A 12249-nucleotide genomic window follows, 5' to 3' on the forward strand; every position below is an offset into this window, starting at 1 on the left:
ACATCTTTGTGGTCTTTCCTTTTCACGTTGATGCTGATTTTTTTTTTTTTTTCAGATTCCACCATCTAGTCACACTGAGGAAGACGCTGAATCTGGACTCCAGCCCAAGTTCTTTATGCCAACATCTTCCCATTCGCTGCTCCAAGACAGCGAGGTAATCTCCCCTCATAGCCTGGAGGGCAGCACTTTCCATGTGGAAGACATCCTGAAGCCGGCTGTTGACCAGAGCAAGCAGGGCACTGTGCCCAGGACGGACGTGTCTGGAGTCAGTGGCCAGGATGTGCCAGAAAATCCATTTGAGGTAACAGCAGGGCTGTAAGTTTCCCCCCTCTCTCCCTTCGACTCACCCCCACCTTCCAACCAGCAGGCTTACTCTACCCCCTCCCCTCTCTCCTCATCCAGGAAGAAAAAAGAAAATCACAGCCCGCCAGTTTTCTATTTGATCTCAGTGTAATGTGTGTGTGTTGAGGTCAGCTTGGTACTATGATCATCCAGACAAGTTATGTACTGAGCATTGAATTGAGTTGAGAGGGTGGAGGTATGAAAGAAAGGAAGAAAGATAGCAGTTACAGTTGAATAAAGAAAATAAACAAAACAGCTGTTTTGAGTGCAAACTTTCCCATATGTTCAGTGCATGTCAGTTTTACATCAGTTGAGCATTGGGTCTGTGTGGTGGGCTGGGCCAAAAGCAACAAAAGATCAGATGTAGGCTGATTGTTGCACAGACAGGTGTGATGTATGTTGCAGGACCAGTTTGCCAGTAGTTTTGGGTCGTTCGGTCTGGGTCCAGCAGAGGAAGAAGTGGAAGGGGGTGCGGCTGACAGGTACGTGTGAACTGGTACTTTGATTGTGCATCAGCTAAGTTTGACTGAACAGCTTCCCTGATTCTTAATCAATAAGTGACAATGTCTTTCAGGAAATTTGGAACAGTTCATAAATGGAGTAGTTGAGAAAGTGAGAATGCATACAAACAGCTCACGTAATGTTTGTACATTGGACTTGTATCTTTCCTGCTGTCTTGGATATTGTGAAATATGGTGCTGCACACAAGCCTCAGTAGCATGTGGATAATTATTTGTAATATCGTTACACATCAGGTCTGCAGAGAAGGGAGGCATCCAAGGGGGGTTATCCAGAGATGTTGCTGACCAATCATTATCTCACAACTCCAGACATGTGGCTGACCAGTCATCATCTCTCAACTCCAAACATGTCACTGACCAGTCATCATCTGACAGCACTGACCTGTCAGCGAAGACAACCTTTACTGTGGGTGGTATGCCATCCAAAGGCAGCGGTTCCTTCGATGGGCCATTTAGAAAGCCGCGTGCCCCAGCACCTCCCAGAAAGAAAGCCGACAGAAGTTAGTTGATTGTGTTCCTGTGTGTCTGCATAACTTAAAGGGGAAAGAAGGGTTTTTTGTAAGTCTATATTATATTGCTTTATTAAACATAAGTAACATTGTTGTTATATCCATCTTAATTTTGGGGGGAAAAGATTTATGAAGTGTGACGTTTGAAATTTGAAGTACAAAATAATAAGGGGAACTTAAATCTTGCTGCTTTTGGAACACTTAGAAAATGGCTGTTTATTAAATAGAAAGTAAACATGTAACATTTACAAAATGGCTGTTTATTAAATGGAAAGTAAAACACATGCACACAATTTTAAAACAAAGAATAAAGGCAGATATGATATTGGGAAAGAGAAAACCTATTGGAAGGTGGGCGTTGTAAAAATGTATGTTTGGCAACAGCTTTCTTTAACCCCTTCACTGCCATAATATAATAGCTTTTTTGTACTGCTGTGTGCCGGGGTTAATTTTTGCTTTTTTCGGTTGGCTCACTAATCTGTTCACTGCCCATTCATTTATTTAGATATCCATATGATTTTTTGCATGTTTTTTCCTGATACCCTTAGCTATGCAGTGATAACCAAAATAATTTGGGTTTGTGGGTACTTAGTGAGGGAAAAATTGATAAAATAATCATTTATTTCTAATAAATAACATTTTTTTGAACATAAACACATATGCAGCAGCACATAAAACCACATAAAACACTGCATAGATTGTTTTTTGTGTTTACTAAATATCAGAACAAGCATCTGGTACACACATTACAGCCAGTAATTGTTCTTCTGAGATGTAATCCATGCATTACTGGGGGTAAGGACAATCCAGCAGAAAGGGACATAATTTCACTTTTTTTAGTGCCTTTACTAATCTGATCACTACTGATTTATTTCTTGAAATATCTCTTTGAAACTTTGCTTCTTTTTTTTTCTTATATCATGTGATACCATAATAATTTGATTTTATATAAAATTAGAAGGAGCAAAATTGATATAATGAACATGCTTTAAATAAAAAAATCGAGATGTAAACACATACACTGCAGCATAAAAAACCACAAAAATACTGCAGAAACTGAAGTTACAGTTCATGGAACATCAGAGCAAACATCTGGTACTCACATTACAGCCAGTAAGAGTTCTTCTGAGATGTAATCCATGCATAACTGGGGGTCCCCACAATCCAGTCCAAAGGGACAGAATTTCACTTTTTTCAGTGGGTTCACTAATCTGTTCACAACTAACATATTTGTTGAAATATTTCTCTGAAAGTTTGCATGTTTCTTTCGTATACTCTGGGCTATGATGAGATATCATAATAACTTGATTTTGTGGGTATTTAGCAAGTCAAAATTGATAAAATTATCTTCTTTTTTTTTTCCTGGACATGTTGGCATTCGTGGTAACGAAAGGGCAGACCTGCTGGCCAAGAACGCTGTAAAGAAAGAATTATCGAGATCATTTGTACCATACACAGACATGAAGCAGAAGATGAACACTTATGTTAAAGATCTTTGGCAAGAGGAGTGGAACACCCAGACGGACAACAAGCTCTTCCAGATCCATCCAGACCTAAAAGAGACCCTCCCTTCAGGGGTAAAGAACAGAAAGGAGGAATCTGTGCTGTGGAGACTGCATGTGGGGCACACTTTTTTTTTTTTACTCATTCTTACTTATTGAAGGGGGAAGAGGCCCCTCGATGTATTCCCTGTGATGAGCCTCTCACCGTGAAACACATGCTCCTTGACTGTTGGGATCTGCATGACGTTAGACACAGACATTACACGGCGGTTTCTTTGAAGACCTTGTTTCGTGATGCCCCTCTGTGGACGCTGATGGACTTCTTGAAAGAAGTGAACATTTTTAATCAGATTTGAAGGTTTTAAACTATGGAAGTTTTTTTTTACACTTTGAGTGGAAATTTTGAAGTGGTGATTCGTTTTAATTGTTTGTTTTTTACCCTTGTAGTAGTTACTAACGTGGCGATAGCCTTGAGATGGCCTTAGTGGTCGGCGAGGCTCAAAGCACCATAATTTCATTTCATTTCAAGAGGGCCTTAGGACTCACCATTGGGACGGGTCCCAAAGGCTAGTTAGCCCCCAAAGCTACAGCACTAAGTCCCACTGCAATTTGACTTCTAGTCTGAGAGACATAGTCCTTCATGAAAGACTAAGCTGCAAATGATTTCCCTTTGCAATTAAGAAACCACTGATAATACAGCTCTCACTTTGCTGTTGGCCATACTGAAAACATATGTCAGATCAGTGATTTGATGTAAATGGACAGTACAACACTTCTAGAGCCACTTTCCTCCCTGCCCCCGCCCCGCTCCATCCCAAACTTAGTGCGCACCACACACAGCCAGAGGCCTGTCATGGATCCAGTCCCCTTTCTCACTAAAGAACCTTCAGCGAAAATTTTCCCCATGGAAACCCTCTTCCATTAGGAATTCCACCACAGAATGAGACTCAATGACCTGCAGGCACATGAAGTGCACTCCCACAGCCTGATCCAACCCAGCCATTGACTGCCGACAACTTTCTGCAGGTTGCTCCAACATGCCACACTCGGGTAGAGAAGCCACCAAGCCTTCCATATGTCCCTTCGTGATGGTACCTACCTGGGCAATTACACAGCCCTGTCCCAGGGACACCAGGGACCTCAAGTCTGTTGTTGCCAAATGTCTGCCCTTCTATGCATAGACAACATGCCAGTGCTGTCTTTTTTTTTTCTTTTTTTTTGGCAATGACAAAAAAGTGGCGGAGGGGAGCGCCCATCGCCTGTCAGCTCACATGGAGGAGCTCTACAGATCTGGCTGTCATGCCTAAGGCAAGCCCTACATGGTGGCCTACCTCTGTCTCGTGCCACAGTTTCCTTCAAACACATATATCACTTCCACTATTGGCCCACAACTGATGTGGAATCATCAGATCAAACCACATGTGCACCTCTTTGCATTGACGCTCAACCGCGTTCAAGTGAGACAACCCTATAGGGTATGTGTTTACTTCCGTTTGATTTGAAGGGCTCTCAATAAAGTGTGGATTCAACACACTGACCCGCTACATTTTCCGCACAGCTGTGGTCCACAGACGTCTCCCACAATACAGCTGAGGACCTCAGTCTTCTTTGCCCGCACCAGTATCCTTAGGTGACACAGTACACTCTACCTTCATCGAATTCTACTTGAGGGACGTCTTTCACTTTAGGGATGATGGCTCAAGAGGTGTTGCCTCTGCGGTGGTCACACAACGGGCCATCGCAGCGCACTGGCGATAGAACAGATGAGCCCTCCACCTTGTTGTGCCATTCTGCACTAGTGGGTCACGGTTAAGTATGTGTAATTAAAAGGAAATTTTTTTCCTAAAATTACGTTTAAGTAACATACTTACCGTGACCCACATTTAAGACCCTCCCGTTCGTCCCTGTTTTCTGTTCTCCCTGCACACTGTGCTGGTTGCAGCAAATTGCCGTAAAAAGAGGGCGCTAATCAGGGGGGGCAAAGGGGAGGTTACCTACTTCCGGGAGGTTATCGGCCGTAGCTACTTTCCTTTTTTCTGCATAGGTGGATAGTAGTTTGCACAGGACAGGAATGTCAGACCCCTGCCGGAGTCTGCACTAGTGGGTCACGGTAAGTATGTTACTTAAACATAATTTTAGGAAGAAAATTTCCTTTGTGTCACACTTTAGGCCCGGATTTCCCGTGAACTGAACAGTGGGGTTTGGTGGTCGGTTGTCTGTTGGTGTCCATTCTTGAATCAGGTGTGACTGACCATACCCTCTGCCCCTCCCCCTTGCAACTGCCCCTCGTCCTCTGCCTCTTCCTTTTCCTCGACTCCTTCCTCAACCTCTCACAACAGGAGGGGGTGCAGTACTTGTACTGGGTACTGGCTCCACCTCCATTTCAATGGCGTCTGACTCTACTTCAGTCACTGAATCAGTGGATGATTCAGGCTCGTAATCTGAGTCTTCATCATCAACACCAGTTTCTGACAAAAGCGGTTGGTGTTGGTTTCTGTCAGTCTCCTCCTCGTCACTACCAATGGATTCTTCATCATCGAAGTCGTCCTCACGACTGTCTGCATCATTCAAAATTTCCTGCAATACTTCTAATGCAGAATATTGCCTAAGAACAGGTCGCCTTGTCAAAGAACGCTGTTGATCCGCCATCTTGGATATATAATTATGTCCAAATGTCAACAAAGGCAATATCACTTAGTCATGGTCAGTTGCTGAGTGGTCAAAGGGAAAGAACCGTTGTTGAGAGTCCCTACAGCAGTCTGGGCCAGTTTTCAGCGGTGTCTCCCATTTCGGTTTCTCATATTTCGATGACGAAAGTAGTACGAGATACTCTCGTATACAGGCGTACAGACCTTCTGAAATCGGTACGAGAGTATCTCGCTACGGGCAGGGAAGCGGTTAATGTGATTGTGAGAAGTGTCTAATGGTCCCTGTGATCATGACCTACTGCTTGCTGTAAGATTTGCTGAAATCACAGCATGCATAGTGATGTGTATGGGTGAGCCTGCACAGATAATGTGTGTCTGTGTTTCAGAGGAGACGTACACAGCAAACAGGAGTGAGACCTGGAAGAGTGCGGCATTCCAAGGAACAGATGGTATTAGAATTTTCTTCTCTTTTTATCTCTCTGCGTATGTCCGGTCATCTCTCACACCCTTATGTGTGTGTGTGTGTGTGTAGTCCTGTATGTGCATTCAAATTCGTGAATGCACAAACTCTTGCACAGAACAACTCATGCCCACGCTTGCATATATGTGACGGATATTCTGTTATATTGCAGGAGAGCACATATATCAACATATGTACGTATGATATTGGCAGACACATGCATACACATATAAAAAAAGAAATTATAGGCATTCAGTACATGTGTGTACAAGTATGAGTGCACAGATAATACCCTTATGGCATGTATACATATTGCACATTTACACATAGATTACTCAAGTGCTCAGACATGCACAAACCTGTAACATTGTTATCTGTGTTTAAGTGAATCTTTTTTTCTTCTTTGTTCTTGTGTTCCTTCAATCATGTACATTGCAATGACACACCCACACTGACAACTGAAAGAATAAACAAATGGGTTGTAAATAGACAACTAATCAAGGTTAACCTCTTGACTGTGCTGTTGACATACTGCGTACGTCATGAAATGTCGCTCACCAATGCTGTATTGACGTGCGCCGTACGTCATGTTACAACGTTCTATGTTTTGAGTCCCGCATTACAAAAAATGCATTAAGTTAGCTCCCCTGAGAGCTCTTTATCTCCTGAGTTCCATAAGCTAAAATTATTCATCGGATTGTCATATTTATGGCAAAAGTTTTGCAAGTTTGTACGAAGCTCAAGTTGTGTTTGCAAAGCCATGGCTGAACACAGACAAACCCCAACACTTGCACTAATATTGAAAGAAATCTTTCACGATGCAAACAGTAGAGATGAAGATTGTGGACTGAATGAGATAGAATGTGTGAAGTTGATGCTGAAGATGCTGATTTTGACATGGAGGGGGGTGGGAGGTGGAGTTGCTTGACGAAACTGAAGACAGACAAGCTCAGCTGATTCAAGATGCAGGTGGGTGTTTACAAGGTTTGTCAGTTTATTATTTGCTTTCTGTTTGTTGTAACAATGAATATGACTGCATTGTGTGTGATTTGAATGTGTTAGCTGTGGTAAGTAGCTTCGTCAGTCACTGATCAATGTTTGAGAGTGAGAGACAGTCACATGTGTACTGTGTGTGACCATCACAGCCCAAGGAGGCGTGGCTTACTGGCTGGCTCATTGTTGATGACAGCATGTGTCGCTCACCAAGTGCTTTCTGTGTATTCGTTTCTGAATGTGTATTGGTTTGTTGTTGTTCATTGTTGTTGTTCTTTTGTGCGTGTGTGTGAGAGAGAGAGAGTGGGGGAAGGGGGGGGATGTTTATAAAACTGAAATTAGAGAAAGCTATACAGAATTGTATGCCTAAATTACTTTGTAAATGCAACACGTGTGTGTGTGTGTGTGTGTGTGTGGTCATTTTGTTTTGTATGAGAAAGAGAGAATGAAGGGGGTGTGGCATACCATGAACCAGTTTCAGTGTGTGTGTGATTGGGGGGTGGGGGTGGGGGGGTAGGTGTGTGTGTGTTTCTATTTCAGCTTCTGAAAACAATCAGAAATAAAATGGTACCATTTCATGATCATTTTATATGTAATAAATAAATAAAAACTCCAAAAAACCAACAAACTTAAGTCTTTTATGCAATGTGTTTCAGGTATGCAGCATGGTGATGATCATGATGTTCATCCTGGACCATCTGGAGTTGACAATTTGCCACAAACCTACAGCTGAAGACCAGCAGCAGCAAGACCAAAAGGCAGTAAACAAGCCTCCAGCAATTCTGGATTACAACAAAAACATGGGTGCCATGGACCATCATGACCAACAGCTGCAGCCCTACAATGCCACAAGGAAAACCCTGAAGTGGTACAAATAGCTGTGTGTGCATTTTCTACAAATTGCCATGCTGAATGCACACACCCTCTACAAAAAAGCATGCAACAGCAGTACACTCCTGGACTTCCAGAAATGAAATGAAATGAAATTATGGTGCTTAGAGCCTCGCCGACCACTAAGGCCATCTCAAGGCTATCGCCGCGTCAATTACTACTACAAGGCTAAAAAAAACAACCAATTAAAACGAGAAACCACTTCAAACTTTCCACTCCAAAGTTTAAAAAAAAACTTCCATAGTTTAAAACCTTCAAATCTGGTTAAAAAGGTTCACTTCTTTTAAGAAGTCCATCAGCGCCCACGGAGGGACATCACGAAACAAAGTCTTCAAAGAAAACCGCCGTGTAATGTCTGCGTCTAACGTCATGCAGATCCCAACAGTCAAGGAGCACGTGTTTCACGGTGAGAGGCTCGTCACAGGGAACGCATCGAGGGGCCTCCTCCCCCTTCAACAAGTAAGAATGAGTAAAAAAAGTGTGCCCCGTACGCAGTCTGCACAGCACAGATTCCTCCTTTCTGTTCTTCACCCCCGAAGGGAGGGTCTCCCCCAGGTCCGGACGGATCTGGAAGAGCTTGTTGTCTATCTGGGTGTTCCATTTCTCTTGCCAAAGATCTTTAACGTAAGAATTGACCTTCCGCTTCATGTCTGTATAGGGTACCAAGGATCTGGACAATTCTTTCTTTACAGCGTTCCTCGCCAGCAGGTCCGCCCTTTCGTTACCACGAATGCCAACATGTCCGGGAACCCAGGCCAACACAACCTCGTATCCTTTCTTCGTTGCGAGAGTAAAAGTTTCATAAAATTCCAGCAGTTTGGGATGAGTGATATTCCTGCAGGCGATCGCCTCCAGGGCTGATAAGGAGTCGGAAAAGATCATGAATCTCTTCTGTTTGGAAGAGAGAACCATTTTTAACCCCAGGACCAGTGCAGTCAGTTCCGCGGTGTATACCGAGCTGTCAGACAGGATGTGTTCCGTTGAGGGCCGGTCAGGAAAGGCGGGACAGAACGCAGATGCGGCGACTCCGTCCTCTGACTTGGAACCGTCAGTGAAGATGCCTTGAAAGGTGGGGAATTTGTGGCACAGTTCCGAAAAGTAGGTTCTGTAGGCCAGAGAGCTGGTGGTGTCCTTACGGTACGAGGCCAGATCGAATCGGGACCTCAGGTGTTGTAAAGGTCCACGGGGGGCTGTCAGGGAACTTAGAGAAATCTGAGATGCCACCGACATCCAGATCGGCATTTTCCAAGTGCGGCTGAATGCGGAGTCCGAGAGGAGGTATGCAGTTTGGGTTGTCTGTAAATTTCTTATCGAAAGGGTTGTTGAATACAGCATCGTAAGCAGGGTTTGTAGGTTCCGAAAACAATTTCAAATAATAGTTCAGGGTCAGCTTCAGTCTGCGGTTGGAAAGAGGTGGTTCCCCCGCCTCTGCATACAGGCTGTGCACAGGGGTGGTGCGGAAAGCACCCAAGCTGAGACGGAGCCCTTGGTGGTGTACAGGGTTCAACAGTTTCAGGTAGGACGGTCTGGCCGAGCCGTATACAACACTTCCATAATCCAGTTTGGACCGGACCAGGGCTCTGTAGAGGTGCAAGAGAGTCCTCTTATCAGCACCCCAGTTCGTGTGTGCCACAACTCGGATGATGTTCAGGGCTTTTAGGCAAGATATTTTCAGCTGTTTAATGTGGCTGAGAAAATTCAGCTTCTGATCGAAGACGACCCCTAGAAATCTGGCTTCCTTGACCGCCGGGATGGTGGATGTTCCCAGACGGATTTCAGGGTCCTGATAGAATTGGCGAAAATTATGAAAGTGGATGCATTCAGTTTTGGAGGACGAAAATGTGAAGCCATTCTCCTCTGCCCAACACTGGATTTTGTTGACGCAGAGCTGAAGCCGTCGCTGGATGCTGTCGTACGTGCTGCCGGTTGCATATAAAGCAAAATCATCCACGAACAGCGAGCTGTCCGATCCTTTCTGAACGGATTGAACGATGTCATTAATTTGATACTGAACAGAGCAGGCGACAGGATGCTCCCCTGCGGGACACCCAGCTCCTGCTCGTGAATGTCGGACAGGGTGGTGCCGACTCTCACCTGGAATTGTCTGTCTTGTAAAAAATTGTGGATAAACTGAGGCAGGTGTCCTCGGAAGCCGAGCTTGTGCAAGTCGGAAAGAATACCAAATTTCCACGTGGTATCGTAAGCTTTCTCCAGGTCAAAAAAATATGGCCACCACATGTTGTTTGTTGACGAAAGCATTTCTTATCGTGGTTTCCAGACGAACCAGATGGTCAACGGTAGAGCGATGCTTGCGGAAACCGCACTGTTCCTTCGCCAGAAGGCCGTCGGTCTCTAGTTTCCACATCAGTCTACCGTTGACCATCTTCTCCATCAGTTTGCAGACGCAGCTGGTCAGTGCAATTGGGCGGTAGTTGGAGGGGTTCGAGGGGTCTTTTCCCGGTTTCGGCAGCGGGATTATGAGGGCTTTCCGCCAGGAGGGTGGAAAGAAGCCTGTGACCCAGATGTGGTTATAAACTTTAAGCAGGGTGTCCAGACAGGTTTGGGGAAGGTGCTTTAGGAGTTTATAATGGACTTCGTCCATTCCTGGACAGGAATCCGTACAGGTCTGAAGGGCAGATTTAAGTTCGTTCATTGTGAAAGGAAGGTTGTAATTCTCTGTGTTGTCGGAAAAGAAGTTACATGGTGTTTTTTCTGACAGGTTTTTGGTTTTAAGAAAGCGAGCAGATTTGTTAGCAGATCTCGAGTTCTGTTCTATTGTGGAGGCAAGCAAATTGGCAACTGCTTTCTTCTCTGTGACCAGAGCGTCTGAAAGTTTAAGATGGTGGAAGGTCGGGCATGCGTTTTTGCCCTTAATTCTTTTTAAAACCCTCCACACTTTCTTCTTGGGTGTGTTGGAGGTTAAGGAAGAGCAGAAATCTCTCCAAGACTTCCTCTGGCTCTTTTTAAAAACATACCTGGCTTTCGCCCTCAGCTGTTGATGGGTTCGAACGCTATCGGACTCCGGTCTCCGAAAGACGCGTCGCTGCGCTCTCTTCCGAGACTTGCGGGCCTCCCGACATTCCGCGTTGAACCAGGGCGTTCTAGGGACCTGAGGCTTGGAGGTAGACGATGGGACTGCTGCTTTGGCGCAATCTAAAACGATCCGAGTCAGAGCGTCAGCAGGGTCCTTGCTTTTCAATACTGTTTCTTCCTGCAGCTCAGCTCTTATCTTGGTGGTAAAAAAACTCCAGTCTGCTTTGTCGTAGTACAGGCGGTCAGGCAGAGAGTCACCTTCTCCATCTGTGGGGCGGAGGATGACAGGAAAGTGGTCACTCCCGTGCAGATCGTCGTGCACTTTCCACTCGTAGTCCCAGGACCAACGATGGATCGCAGACCGACAGATCTAAACACGAGAGCTTTCCAGAGGACAGATGCAGGTAAGTGGGAGACTTGTCGTTAAGACAGCACAAGTCCATGTCAGAGAGAAGGTTTTCTAAGAGAAGACCTCGGGCTGATGTCATCTCACTTCCCCAGAGCGGGGAGTGTCCGTTGAAGTCGCCCAACAGTAAAAACGGACGTGGGAGCTGGTCGACCAGGTTCATGAGGTCCTGCCTCAGAACACGGACGGAAGGGGGAAGGTAGAGAGAGCAGACAGTGATGGTTTTCTCGAGCGTGACTCTGACTGCCACCGCCTGTAAAGGGGTGCTTAAAAGAACTGTACTGTATAAAAGGGACTTTCGAATAAAAAGAGCGACACCTCCCTGTCAACCCCTCTTGCTTCGGTTGAGCGGGTTTAAAAACGGAGTTAAAACCAGAGAGAGATAAAACCTTGCCATCTCTTTGCAGAGTCTCCTGCAGTGCCAGCACTGAAGGTTTCAAAGCACGACAAAGCAGCTGGAGTTCCTGGAAGTTGGCATAGAATCCCCGGATATTCCAGTGGATCACTGCCATTAAAAAGGTTTTTTTTAAAAAAAATAAAGCAGCAGCCTATTCCATCGCTACCCCCTGCTCCTCCACTTGCGGTGGCTCAAGGTCCGCCAGGATGGAATATTTGTTCTTTGACATAAATTTTTCGGGTTCCGACCGGGTCGGAATATCCACCACCTCGGCCCCTCCCGATCCCGCCGTGGCCGCAGCCCTCCCCTCCTTGAGTTTTGGAGGTGCGGGGGGCTTCCGGCCACTTCCGCCAGCCCGAGGGCCAGGCAGACGAGAGGCGGGGCGAGGGGGGGCCGGGGGGTGGGGTGGGGCGGGAGGCGGACAACGTGCCTCCGCCCGAGGCTTTTCTCTCCCGCCCAGCAGCCCCTGAGGACTGCCGCGCAGGATGGGAAGGGGTGGACACAGCGCCTCCACCCAAGGCCAACGGTTCCGACGAGGCGGTTAAGT

General features: G+C 45.7%; 1 protein-coding gene across 1 annotated transcript in view; it reads left to right on the top strand.

The window, feature by feature from the left end:
• Positions 1 to 12249, top strand: part of LOC143300290 (uncharacterized) — a 152589-nt gene that overhangs the window by 42680 nt on the left and 97660 nt on the right. Inside the window, exons 12-15 of the mRNA XM_076613885.1 lie at positions 56 to 301; positions 748 to 824; positions 1098 to 1363; positions 5909 to 5971. Coding sequence (XP_076470000.1) covers positions 56 to 301; positions 748 to 824; positions 1098 to 1363; positions 5909 to 5971 — 652 coding nt within the window. The remainder of the gene's footprint in view (positions 1 to 55; positions 302 to 747; positions 825 to 1097; positions 1364 to 5908; positions 5972 to 12249) is intronic.

The sequence above is a fragment of the Babylonia areolata genome, chromosome 26, assembly GCF_041734735.1.
Source record: "Babylonia areolata isolate BAREFJ2019XMU chromosome 26, ASM4173473v1, whole genome shotgun sequence".
NCBI classification, from domain to species: Eukaryota; Metazoa; Mollusca; class Gastropoda; order Neogastropoda; family Buccinidae; genus Babylonia; species Babylonia areolata.